The sequence below is a fragment of the Apodemus sylvaticus genome, chromosome 18 (genome assembly GCF_947179515.1).
Source record: "Apodemus sylvaticus chromosome 18, mApoSyl1.1, whole genome shotgun sequence".
NCBI lineage: Eukaryota > Metazoa > Chordata > Mammalia > Rodentia > Muridae > Apodemus > Apodemus sylvaticus.
In genome coordinates this window covers 10,672,889-10,686,674 of record NC_067489.1, presented here as the reverse complement: position 1 = coordinate 10,686,674, position 13,786 = coordinate 10,672,889, and the positions used below count along the sequence as shown (strand labels likewise).

At 46.4% G+C, this 13,786-nt stretch overlaps 1 protein-coding gene across 1 annotated transcript in view; it reads right to left on the bottom strand.

Annotated features, from left to right (window-relative positions):
• Myom2 (myomesin 2) overlaps nt 1–13,786 on the bottom strand; it is a 66,079-nt gene that overhangs the window by 41,060 nt on the left and 11,233 nt on the right. The window contains exons 6-12 of the mRNA XM_052162416.1: nt 11,189–11,277; nt 11,053–11,103; nt 7,857–8,021; nt 7,420–7,581; nt 5,398–5,539; nt 3,744–3,943; nt 3,061–3,114 (exon numbers count right to left, since the gene is read on the bottom strand). Of these exons, the coding sequence (XP_052018376.1) occupies nt 3,061–3,114; nt 3,744–3,943; nt 5,398–5,539; nt 7,420–7,581; nt 7,857–8,021; nt 11,053–11,103; nt 11,189–11,277 (863 nt within the window). The remainder of the gene's footprint in view (nt 1–3,060; nt 3,115–3,743; nt 3,944–5,397; nt 5,540–7,419; nt 7,582–7,856; nt 8,022–11,052; nt 11,104–11,188; nt 11,278–13,786) is intronic.

The following is a 13,786-nucleotide window of genomic DNA, read 5'->3' as shown; positions in this document are numbered from 1 at the left end:
CCGCCCACTGTGGGCGGTACTACCCCTAGGCAGGTGATCTTGGACTATATGGAAAAAACTATCAAACCATGAGCCAAGAAGAAAGAAGGAGAGAGCATTTAGGTATCCCCTACCCCCCTACCCTCCTCCCTGCACCTCCTTTCCAGCCAAGAAGCCATGAGTTAATACAGAGTTCCTCTGCAATTTCCTGTCCTAATGTCCCACAATGGCAGACTGACTTACACTAGAAGTATAAGATAAAATAACTTTCTCCCCAAGTTGCTTTAGGTTAGGATGTTTATTCATTTGTTGTTTGTTTGTTTGTTGACTGATTTTCAGCTCAACAGAATAAAACCAGATTGCAAACTTACGCTCCAATCCTCTCCCCCTACACCGGAACCCTCATTCACAGCCAGCATGACTGCAGACCATTAGAATTGCTCTGCTAGGCAAGCAAAGCCCCACCCCAGGGCTAGCAGCCCCACGAGGCTGAATACCAGCCTACACCAAGGTCCCGAGTCCTCTATGTGGGGATCTCATCCTCACCTTCTGAGGTCAGCAGCATGAGCAGATACCAGCCTTTCGAATGTTCTCGTAGCAACCATGAGGGAGAGTGGAGACAATTGGAAAGAGGTTGCAGGAAAGGGGCAGGGGATTGCCCTGACCGCCCTCTGCTTCTTCCTCTGGAAACTGAAGCCACTATGCTCTCAGACAGCTCCTCACTTTGTCATCTGTTATGGCTGTGGAAATGCGTCCTTTACTCGATATTATTTTTGACTCGACAGTATTCTTTACTCAATATGCTTCCCTAATGTATCTATGCCATATACTACTAAACGGCAGCTCCTCTAGCCAGAAGGCGGCAGCTGGGAGGTCCCTGCCTTTGGGTTTTATTGGGCTCTGCTGCTTCACAGAACTACAGGTTTCGCCACACAAGGCATTTACGAAGCAAGCTGCACCTTCTCACCACGGCCTTTGTTATGGGGTGTGAATTCCACCGTCCACTCTGGACGAGCTCACAGCATTTCTCCACTAATCCTACATCCCATGAGAGTGAAAGAGAACGCCATTCCCCCAGCATGCCAAACCTCCCATTTATACAGGCCTGCTCATAGCAAGACTATCTTCTCCCGTATACAGCGGAGCCATTTGTCAGTCATTCAAATACCTACATTTCAGTAGGTCCTGAGCTTGGCATCGTGCTAGACTGCGGAGATGGACAGTTCTGTCCCGTTGTGAGCCACCCTGCCTGAGCCAGTTTCCTCTGCTGAGCATTGACCAGGTGTCTCTTACAGCTTTGGGGGGCTTCTGGAGATACATGTTTGACAAAGAGCACTAGTTCCACCTGGGGACCACCTCTGCCAAATCCCCACATGATTTCTGTGGAGCTGCACTTCCTCTGTGGTCAGGACTGAAGCACACTCCCTTAGAGACATGGCACCTTCATAGGATAGAACACACAATATGTGGCTGATCCTTTGGAGACTGTGGACTGCACACCTAAAAGTCAATTCTGGTTGGCTACAGCCCTGGGAGGAGTCTCCTATAACACTTGAAAGACAAGCCAGGAAGCATCTCTGCTTCACTGGAGCTTCAAACTGATTTGCAGTCTTGTTTTAGGAGGAGGAGGAGGAGGAGGAAGAGAAGGAGGAAGAGGAGGAGAAGTTGGAGGAGGAGGAGGAGTGAGGGGGACAAGAAAAGGAAAGAAAGAAGAAGAAAAAGAGGAGGAGTGAATGAGTGTGTGTGTGAGCATGAGTATGAGTGTGTGTTTGTGTATGTGTGAGAGTATGTAGGAGTATGTGTATGTATGTGAGAGTGTGTGAATGTGTGTGTTTGTGAGTATATGTGTGTTTTGTGTGTGTATATGTAGTATATGTGTGTTTGTGTATGTGTAAATGTAAGTGTGTATGTGAGTGTGAGTGTGTGTGTAAGAGAGTGTGAGAGAGTATGTATGATTTTATATGTATATGATATGTGTGTGGTGTGTATGTGGTATGCGTGTGAGTGTGTATGTGTGTGAGTATGTGTGAGTATAGGAGTGTATGTGTGGTATGTGATGTGTGTGTGTGGTGTGTGTGTGTGTGTGTGTGTGTGTGTGTGTATGTGTGTGAGTGTGTGTATGTGTGTTTCCAAACAACTTTAAAGAGTTAGTTTCTCCCTCCAGTGTGAATTCCAGAAATCAAACTCAGATTACTGGGCTTGACCAGGAAGCACTTCCGTCTACTTTGTAAGTTTCTCTTAACTGCACTGTGATCTATAGTAAGTCCAACTGAAGTCTCAGGATGTCTGACTCACAGTGTGATACGCATCACCTTAGCCCTTCTTCCTAGGGCCTCGGGGTTTGTGTTACTGAGACACATTCCCAGCATCAAGCTTGAAGAAGAGAAATACAATATAAAGAAACAAGGATGTCATCTGACAGGGAAGCCACAACCAATTTCAGTTCAAACATTAGCGATACAACTCTTGCTGAAAACATTAAAATAAAAATAAAATATTCTTCTACGAAGGGGATTAGTAAGGTGGGGAATTTCTCAGTTGGTATAGTTCTTGTTGATCCCAGACCACTGTAGAAAGTCAAGTGTACATAGTTGTAATTCTAGCATTTAGAAGGCAGAGGCAGAAGGATTCCTGGGATTCATTGACTACTTGGCAAGCTCCATTGAGATACCTTGCCTCAAAAGAGAGACAGAAACAGAGAGACAGACAGACACACACACACATAGACAGACAGAGAGAGTCGGAGAGACAGAGAGACAGGGGGAAAGAAACAACAACAATAGAAACAGAGACAGACAGGAAATAGTACCTGAGAAATGGGAAAGTTGTCCTCTGGCCTCCAGATGCATGTGTAATGTATACACACACACACATGCACCAAAAAAATAGATAATAAGAAAAAAACCAACATCAGCTCAGAATCAGACCTCAGCTTTACCTGCAGGAGTCCCTAGAAGATGCATCTGGGCCCTACTAGAAGAGCACATCCCAGACGTTCTACCGCTTGATCATTGTCCCCTCTGCTTGAACCCTCTCTCATCGCCACCTCAAGTTCTCAAAGCTGAAGAAAGAGATCCTCACCTTCAAGGTCATCCTGGTAGATTACGATTTCTTTCTCTCCTTCCAAATGAATAGCTGCGAAGAAAAGGTGACAGTGACTTTGACATCCAAGGGTTCCCTAAAGGAAGTGCACATCTCCCTAATATGGGCAAGTTGTGAGCTGGCTTAGGACACAAAACAGTTATAGGGTCGTGACCTCTGTTGTCTTGGAAGTGCTCCTGATAATTCCCAGTGCAATCAGGTCTTTGTAGAGGGTTGGTCAAAGGACTCTTAGTAAGGTAACTCGAACGAATGAATCACAATGAGGTTTCCGTGAAGAAATATGTACCATAGAATTTAAAACTAGACACAGTGATTTGGTGTCAAGACCCAAGTCCCACTCTATACTGAAACTGTGCCATTGACGGACTGGGAACCTGTGTCTGACATCCTAGATTCCAGCGCTTAGCAGAGGTAAGAGGCACGGCTATAAAGCACAGGGTCTGCCTGACAGCCTCTTCTTCCTCAAGGAGTGTCAATCATCTCCAAATCTAAAGGCAATGCTGATGAAGGCATCAAGAATGGGGAAGCACTGCCCTGCCACACTCATCATGGCTGCCATGCTTAAGGTGCACACACAGTGTGTAACAGAGAAAGAGAGAGAACTAACCACATGCAGGTGTCCCAGACAGCCTCGGTCACTACTGGGACTTAAGTGAGCATACCTTGCAACCTTCTGAGGTCAACAGGGTCAAGGGCAGCCACAGCATCGGAGATTCTGGAAGGCCTGCTGATGCCGGCATTATTGACAGCCCTCACACGGAACACGTATGATCTTCCTTCGAAAAGTCCGGTGACGGGGTATTTGCAGATCTTTACTGGTGCGTCATTACACTGAACCCAGTTGTTAGTTCCCACCTCACATCTTCAAATGAAAAAGAAGGAAAGAAGCACATATGGTAGCCTACCAAATACTCAGGGGTGTACTCTCATAGAGAGCAGTCATCATGAGGGAGCATGCCGTTTGGATATAAATCCACACTACTGAAATACTGACTTCTATTGATAGTAATACAGTAAACCTTAAAAAAAATTAGTAAATTCAATAGGTATCTCTATATACATCCATAGAAAATGAATGGGTAGACAGATGGATAAATGGATAGAAAGTTGATAGGTGATAGAGCTGATAGATAAGATAGAAATGAGACAGGCAGGATAAGCCAGAAGGTAAGTAGATGATGGATTATAGATAAGATGGGAACCAGCCAGAAGGTAAGGAAATAGATGATAGATAAGATAGGCCAATAAGATAGGATAAGATAGAGAAGATAAGATTTAAATAGATGATAGGTAAGACAAACAGAAGCACAGATGACAGGTGAACAGACAGATACATATCTGATTGATTGATTAGTAGATAGATAGATAGATGATAGATATCTGATAGATGATAGATAGATAGATAGATAGATAGATAGATAGATAGATAGATAGATAGATAGATAATCAATGAGAAGAGGGCAGATGACAGAAAGATAGCTACATATATGCAGTTACATTAATAGACAGATAAGTTCAACCTTTGTGATTTAAATAATTTAAATATTTTAAAATAATTCCTGTTTTCAAACATGTTTACTCCTCCCAGTTTCTACCTTCCCTCTCTTTTTCTCTCATTAGAGAAGAACAGGCTTGTAAGAGATGATAATACAATACAACAAAATAAAAGATGATAAAGCAAAAGCCATCACATCAACTTTGAACAAGACAAGCTACATTGTTGCTGATTCCTTTTGCAGTTGAGGTGCCCAAGCTTTGTGAGATTAGGTCTGGGGTGGATTTCTGTCTGTCTCCACTGCGCATCTCACTTGAGTTGAGCCAGGCTGTGTCTTACTGGGGTCCTGCCTAGGCTACTGAAGAATGAGATACCACTTTCTAGAACCCTTCCCATGCAGAATTCAGAAGACTTCCAAAAATACAGTTCCATCCAGAAACCTAGAAATGTCAACAAGATTAGCCTCTGTTTATCACAAGCTGAGGGAGTTAAATATAAACTTTTATGCAAAATACCCAGCAGAAAAATGAAAGGTCAGAAAACTAGGCTTTCAGACTATTCAAGTTGTAGAACTGAACATTCATGTAAAAAAAAAAATGCCACCTCATTTGCTCTGTTTGTCCTGCAGATTGGATTTATGGGGTCTCCCAGGGCTCAACCTACTAGACTAGCATCATTTGCCAACTACTTTATCAGCGACATTGGAAGACTGCAGTGGCACTACTCCCCTGAAGTAGTTCTGTCAACCTGCAGTGATATCATACATCCAAATGTGTTGTCTTAGTAAGGACCCCTCTGGATAGAACACAGGGCACACTCACTTGTCAATGAAGTAGCCAATGACAGGGCTCTCAGTAGTGGTGTTGGGTGGTTTCCAAGTCACAATGACATAGTCTCTGTTGGCATCATGGCACTGCAGGTCCATGGGGGCCCCAGGAGCCCCTGTGACCAGCGGGTCAGCATCTGTGGTGGGGAAACATGGATTCACATCCTTTACAAGGTGGGGGTCTCTGCCAATCCTGCCCATAGACCTCCAAACTCACAGTCTCTCTGCTCAGTTCCATCTTTCTCGCTAAAGTATGTGACCATGTTTATTAACCCAGCAGACTGATATCAAGAAATATAAATGTCTGTGTGCACTTTTTTTAATACTTAGAATACTTAATCTGTTCATCTGTGACTTTTAATAATTTGATCCAAAATTAAAATTCACTTTCTCCTAGTGTTACCTGGTCACAGTGGTGAGCTGGCCTTTGCAACACCTAAGAAATACCAACAGAGATGCCTTTATAACTCAAATTTCTTAGAAAATGTGAGGATTTAACAGAAAAATAAGAATAACTTGTGGTCAAATGCCTGGGTCAAGTTTTCCCACATGGAAGACCAGAAAAGCTGCTTAGAAAATCAATACCCTGAACATCTGATTTTCTTATCTAAAGTCCATATTTACTCAGGAGCCATGGCTGCTATGTACCCACAGAAGTCTGAGCACTCTGTGGTGCCTGACTCGGACCTCCCCAGCATACCAAGGGCCAGGGATTTATTAACATCAAACCTAGTGTTTCCTCTCCATTCGTAACCTCCGGGAAGTGATCAGAAAGGTTGAACTCCCCCAGGTTTGGGTCCTGCTCTTCCTGCTCTAGGTGCTGAATAAGCAAAGCAATCAAGCCTGCTTGAAGTCATTGCATTTTTTTACGGAGCCGAACACCCCACCGGAGACACACAGGAGAATGGAAGGTATTGCTTAATGACAACCCTAATAAAACCCACAAAACTCTGTGGGAGAGCCTGAAACCACAGCCCTGTGTGCTTATGCAATCTCGTGGGAAGTGCAAAGGTGGGGTGCATAATTTTGTTCCTGGGGTAACATACTTTAGTGGCAGAGCCCTCCGTGAGGCTCTGCTCTGCCTGCCGTTGAGAGAAAAAGAAATTCTAACATCCCAGTTGCTTTTATATACCTCCACAACTGGAGCTGAAGGGGGTAAACAGAGGAGCCAGCTAAGGATGACTGGCTATGCTAGACAGAAAGTATGGTGGCCAAGGGACAGCAGCCTTGGCTGGGGTCACCCCCAACAGGCTCAGGAAGGAGCCCACAGAGGGTACCTGGGTGGGTCAGGGCAGGAGCAACACACTGGGAAAGGAACACAGCTCCAACACAGAGCGTTGCAGAGGGAACTCTCTCTCGGGCTGTGGCTCTAACGAAAGTGAGCCCTTCCTCCACAGGAAAGATCACCAAGTTCTCTGAACTTTGCAGTCTCCAGCCAGGAAACAAAACAACTTACAGACATTGTCATGAGAATTTTAGACGGTCTGTGCAGATCATGCGTGAACACACTTGTCTGTGCACGCCTCACATACATGTATATGACAAGTGTTTGCCATCGTCACCATTGCCTGGAACTATCAAGAACGTCTTTCTCCATCACATAATTAAGAACGGCACCCTGATGAGCCTGTGTCCATGGCTAGATGCAGGACAGAGGATTCAGTCAGACCCGGGGCGTTCTGTAACTGTGCTGCTGTGCCGCGACCATAGTAAACAGGAATTAAATAAGCCAGCAGAGGTGAAAGCCACGGTGTCTAGACTTGTCTGTGGTACCAGAGTCTAAAGGAGACTGCTGCACCTCCATGAGTTGAGCATACAGCACGGTCACTGTGAGGGTCCTGCTTACTCACAACTCAGGGTCATAATAATGACCTGCCTTGCACTTTGGAGGGGGCTGTTTCTTGTCAGGGGAGTGGGCAATGCCCAAGGCTCGCCATCCTCCTTCCTCTGTCTCTTCCCTGTCCCCTCCTACTGTGTCGCTTCTTCTCCTTAGACGCCCCCACCCCAGCTGAGGCACCTCTGACAAACATGAACGCGCTGTGGTCGCTGACTCCACCCCGGGACACGATCCTCAAGGTGTACAGCCCCTCGTCATCCTTGTTCAGGTGGCTGAAGGACAGGGAGGCCTGGCCTTCTCCAAAGAACATCTTGGTCCACTTGGACTCTTTCAGCAGCACATCTGAAACAGAACCAGAGGACAAGGTGAGCTCGGGGGCTTCCCCACCATCTGCTCCCAGAGGCTCCGGGATGACGTTCCAGGTCAGGGCGGGGCTGCCAAGGTCACCTCATTGGGTCTGTTTTGCTGCTGGCAGCTTCCACACCAGCAGAGGTGAGAGACAAGCCCAAGAGGTGAGAGTGACCAAAGGCCACTGTTCCACAAAAAGGCTCGGGAAAGCAGCAGTGAGAAGTCAACATGTCAGCCGTGCCCCAAGCCTGTTCCACCAGGACACTCACCATCCCGGTACCACTCAGCTCGCGGCTGTACTCTCTTCAGATCTGGCGTCACCAACAGCGTGCACTTGAGTGTGACTGTCTCGCCCTCTCTTCTGAAGGTGACCCCGAATTTCTCCAAAAACTGGACATCAAAGTGTGTGTATGGGATCACGGATGAAAGAGGCACTGGGGTGGAAGGAGATGCAGTTAGCGCCCAGCATGTGTCTCAGCCCAGCAGACACTCAGAACCACGGCCAGAAGCCAGGTGCTTCCGTGCCTGGCTACGGGATACCTGCCCTGGGTGAGTGAGGGTACCTCAGGGTCTGTATCCTCCAAACTCATATGCTAAAGCCCTAGGCATCATGATGTGAGGACAGCGAGGCCTTCAGAGGTGATTCAGCTCTGATGAAGTCATGATGAGGGCCCCAAGATGGAGTCAGCATCCTTATAGATGGGCAAGAGAGCAGGCTATGTACCCAGAAGGATGAAGAAAAACCATCTGCAAGCCAGGATACAGCCGTCCCCAGAGCACACTGGCAGCCTGGGATATCAGGCCTGCAAACCCAGAACCACAGGAAACAATGGCCCCTTGTCAGTCACGCTGCTGGGAGACAGCCATTCTGTTGTCAGAAAAGTAGCTTATCTGTCTTGTCATTAGGGGCATGGTCACACAGGGACACAGCACACAGCATGAGCCTTAGTGTGTTTACAGCGTGGGACTTACATCCTACCTCAGCCCAAAGGGTGACTTTGGGCAAGTTACACCCACTGGAGTTATAGAATTCCCTTCTCTAAAATAAACAGAGGGACCTTCCGTATCCATGTGTCATTTCACAGCAAGAGCACTGACTGGATCTGGAGACGTCAACTAGAACCGGAGACGTCAGCTAGAACCAGAGACGACAGCTAGAACCAGATGAACCCTGAAAAGGTACCTACCTGGTATAGTGTGTGTGCTTCAGAAGAAACCCAATAGATTTTGTTTATTTGGTTGCTGCAGCCCTGGTATGGGGCCTTGCACACACTGTGTGCACACAGCCACTGTGTACTAGTGGCAAGTACTCTACCACTGAGCTATATCCCCAAGTCTTTGTCAAGACAAGGTCTTAGTATGTAGCCCAGGCTAGCCTCAGTAAGGTCTTAGTATGTAGTCCAGGATAGCCTCAGTAAGGTCTTAGTATGTAGCCCAGGATAGCCTTCAACTTTCTCTCTTCTTGCCTCTACATCCACTTCAACACTGCACCATCACACTTGAAATGTAAAATTTTAAAACCCCAAGGCATCTCTGATTTAGAGACACATGCATGTAGGGAAAGTTCAGAAACTATCTCCTTTGACTTGGGAGGATGGGTGGGGTGTTGGGAAGTCCTTGCTATCTCCGTGATAGCTCAGGTCCTTTAACAATAGCTAAATCACGGCTGAACCATGTATGCTTTAGATGGACTGACTCTATGCCCTGTGAAACTGACACTAAACCCAAAGTGCAAATATAAATAAATAATAAATAAATAAATTTACACTTGCTGAAATGTGTGATGAACACAAGACCATCTATTGTCACTGTGATCTGAAAGTATTTTGCAACTATTACAAATATTTCAGGACTCTATTTTGAAAGATAAAACTTTAATGGAAGAAACCCTGCAGTCAGGCAGATAATCTCAAAAGTCCAAGTGTTCGGGGTATATAGAACTTCCTGCATCAACCTTGGCCTGCCTCATGCTCCCAGATGGTTTAATACTAGTCAAGTATTGGATGTTGGCCCAACCAATAAAACTCATGCACTGAATATATATTTGGAAGTTGCCGAAGGATCTACCCTCAGCAAATTCTTCATGATTAGGCCTCATATATAAATGGAATCATGACCAAGCCCACATGGAAATTCAATTCTGGTAGAAGTTAAGTCTGGTCGCACTTAAACCTTGTCTTCAACCCATATATGAGTTATGTTTGAAGGAGGTCTTCAACTCTGGTGGCTTCAGCCTGGTGGCCTTCCTCACCTGGTCCGGGTCAGCATGCTCTTGGGCCTCCCAGGGCAAAACCAGCCTGGGTCACAGGGAAGTGCATGTCTTGTGACAGGACCACTATAGGTCTCGATGGCCAAGGAGCCTATTTGCTGATAGTGAGAAGTCAAATCTTTTAAGTTCAGACTCCATTTTAGAGAACCTGACTTAACTTTGAACTCAGGTAGACTAACAGGCTGGTATTTAGCATTAGTTTCCAAGTTGCCCCCCAACAAAACCTGAGCCTAGCTCCAGTCTCTAGGCTAATGCCCAATATGACCAGAGTCTCCAGGTTACACCCTCAACAAGACCAGTGTCTCCAGTTTATTCCCCCAACAAACCTGCACCCCAGATAACAGCTCACTATCCCCTGCTTAACGACCACCAATGCAGAGGGGAACAGAAGTTAAATGTATGATATGTCTCCTAGCACCAGCCAATTATCTTAAAGGCCATGGTAGTTCTCCAATTAGATGATTACACACACACACACATACACACACACACCCCTTTTGTAGCTTTCTATAAAGCCTTGCCCCAATAGATATTCAGGGCTCCTCATGACCAAAACCACCCTGCATGACAGCTGTGCACTGGATGACCCCCTAGCTAGCTCGAATAAAAAGGCCCTGCTGTGATTGCATCCATTGGATCAGCTTCTGTCTGGTTCTGTGGGGATCGCTAACATTCCCCTGGCACTACAATAGGTGCATGGTGTTTAAAAGCAAGTAGATCAGTGTTGACACTGACAATAGGGCAAAGGGCCACATGCTTCAGGGTACCAATCATGAGGAAGAGGTTTTCTCGACACTGAGGTACTGTGTACCCTTCTCATACCCTGGCTGTGTGTCCTGTTTAGGTCACAGGTAACTGTTCCAGATAAATGGCCTAGAGACTTTCAGGAGCATGGAGTGTCCCCCATGCACAAACTATGGCACTACCATAGATCTGCTTAGGAATTTCTGTTCACTTCCTTTTTTCCAATCCAGATCTATATAAAGTCTCTACACATGATGGCTTCACTCACGTCTAAAAACATCAGCTTGCCAGCAGAGAAAATTGTCACACACTGACCCTGGCTGGGGAAACCCAGAAAGGTATTCGAACTGTAAGTTTAACAAAGATTTTACCCTGGGGAAAAAAAATCACTTCTCACCTTTCTGCTATGTCACTAAACAACTTTCTAGACAAAAACACCCAGGGGTACTTACATCCAATTGGGAGTCCTACTGAGTAGAAGGGCTCCTCATCTCCTCTGTACCCTGTCGGGGAAATTGGGTAAATGTGGCTCAGAGACAGGCAAGGGTGAAGGCTTTCCCCTACCCAGGGCAGGCAGCAGGAACGTACTTCTCACCACCACCGCAGCGTTGGTAGACACTTGTCCGTGGGGATTAGTTGCTACCGCTGAATAGGTGGCTGTGTCCTCGAAGTTGGCCCTTGGGAAGAGAAAGCAAGTTTGTGAGAGGTCGACATCTTGAACTTGAACAAAGCATTCCTGGAAAGCGACCTTGTTGCCTGGATCACTTGTGATTTATTGGAGAACAACAACGCCAGCTCTATCTTGGAACGAAGGTCAGGGCATAGTATTAATTATAGATACAAATGAATGTCTGACCCCAGCCTATGCCAGACCTGCACTCTCAGAAAGGAGGGGTAGAAGTGCTTCCAGGAATTGTTTATTTCACTTTCAAGGAGAAATCGCCAGTCTGTCTGACCTTGTTTTTCAGCCTAGTCTGTTGTTCACGTGGTCACTGGGAAGCCTCTGGGACCTTGGGCCACAGAAGAATCCTTCCTTCTGGGACAATATAGACCCATGTTTGGGACAGTTCTTTAGAAATTCCTCTATAGAGAGGAATTTCTCTCCTGCCTAGGGGCTGATTGATCTCTTGCTGGTGACCCAGGAGCTAAGCAATTGGTTTCAACTTCTATGTCTTCCTATCCTGGGACTGTGCCTGCCACTGTTCTGTTGAAGTGGCTCTGATATCATACCACAGCCCAGCTGCTGAGAACTCAGTAGAGTCCCGGGAAGGAGCCTGAGCTTGTATTTAAGATCTGAGCAGAAATTCACAAGTCGTCCTAAGTGTGGAGCACCTTACTGGCCAAATAGAGCAAATCCAGAACCCCACCTCATCCTCCAGAAGGGCTTCCAAGCCAGTGCTGAGGCTGAGAATCACAAATGGTATACAATCTCCAGACTGGAATGGCCCACACAGGCATCATTAAAACACCCACGCTCAACCCCTCCTAAGATATGGGTATGTGCCTATCCCAGGAAGACCTTGATCTTAAAATGCCAATGGCCTGAACTCTCAGGGAACAAAGCTCCCATCTCCCACTTCCATCTTTTAGAAGTAAGGTCACTTCTGTGCTTGTAAACTGACACCCCTTCAACTTCCCCAGTTCATCTGACAAAAGAGAAGCAGAAAGCTTCATGTGTCTTGATTTATGCCAGGTTCTCTGTTAGGTCCTTGTTGGTGTGTGTGTGTGTGTGTGTGTGTGTGTGTGTGTATGTGTATTGCTCTCACTGTCTCTATATGTACATGTATGTGCTCATACATATGTAAATATAGATATAATGTGTGTTCATTCATACGAAAGTCAAAGATCATCCTCTGGAATGGATCCTTGAGCTACCCGCTTTGATTTTTGAGACACGGTTTCTCATTGACCTAGAGCTTAGGTCTAAAGCAGGCTGGATAGATAGAAAGGCCCAGGCGTCCACATGCCTTTGTAGCACCAGCACTGGGATTACAAGCACACGCCCAGCTTTCATGTAGATCCTGGAAATTACACTCAGGTCTTCACCCATGCATATATAGCAAACACTCTATTGACTGAGCCATAGTCCCAGTACTGTCTTATATAACATTGCTGCGGATCCTAGAATTTGGCACTTGGAGAGATCAGAAAACAAGATCCACACCATTCCTACGGCTGTTTCCCTCCAAAATGGGGGAGGGGAGCGGCAGCACTGGGAGAGCCCTTAATCTTGGGGAAAATAGCACAAGTTCACTTTTGAGAAAGGAAAACTTTACCCAAGTCTCACTTTAAAGTCAGTTAAGTCAGTATTCCCATGAACAAACAAAGCCCTGTTCTTAGTCATCTAGCTCTCTTCAATGTAGCATTTAGAGCTGCTAATATTTTCTTTGACCAAGAATTTAATATCTCCAGGAAAGCGGAGAGAGAATTTTCAGAGACCTATGCTGTCTACCAACTCCTTTCTTCTCTCTCGAGAGTTTCAGCCCACCCTTGCTGTGACAGACGTGACATCTGGGCCCCTGTAAATGTCACTACTCACAGAGGTCAACACAGCCCTGTCCATCTGGACACTCACACCAGCACATAGCGTTCCCTCCACCTGGGAGGAATAGGGCCAGCTGCCACCCATTGGCCCAGTGTAGCACTGGCTTGATCTGGTTAGGAACCAATCAGCTACACAGCTTGAAATCCCGCAGACAGCCCTACGTCAGTGCAAAAGAACAGTGTACAGCAGAGAGTCCCGCAATGTGCACGCTTGCTTCACTGACACCCGCCTCCACCAGCAATTGCACAGCCAATAGGGAAAATGGCAGCTTGGTGACCACAGGCACAGCTGGGGTTCCTGGAAAACTGATGGAAAGAGGCAGTCTCCTGCAGTGACCCGTGGAGCCCAATGGAGGCACAGACAAAATTTAGAAGTAGGAACAGGACACCCACAGCAACCACCCAACAGAGAGCAGAGTTCATGGGGAGGCCTGGGCAGGACTTTCCGGAGGAGCCCAGAGGAAAAAAAGACTGCCCTTGGCCCTGCAGATCACCCTGTCCTCAGAGCTGAAAAGAGGATTAACACCTGAGCCATGGAAAGGCCTCAGAAGCGTGTGGACACAGATGGTACCTGAGTATTCGGTCAGCCGCATAGATTGCTTATGATTTCCAAACTGAGTTTCCTTTGTCACACTGCGAATT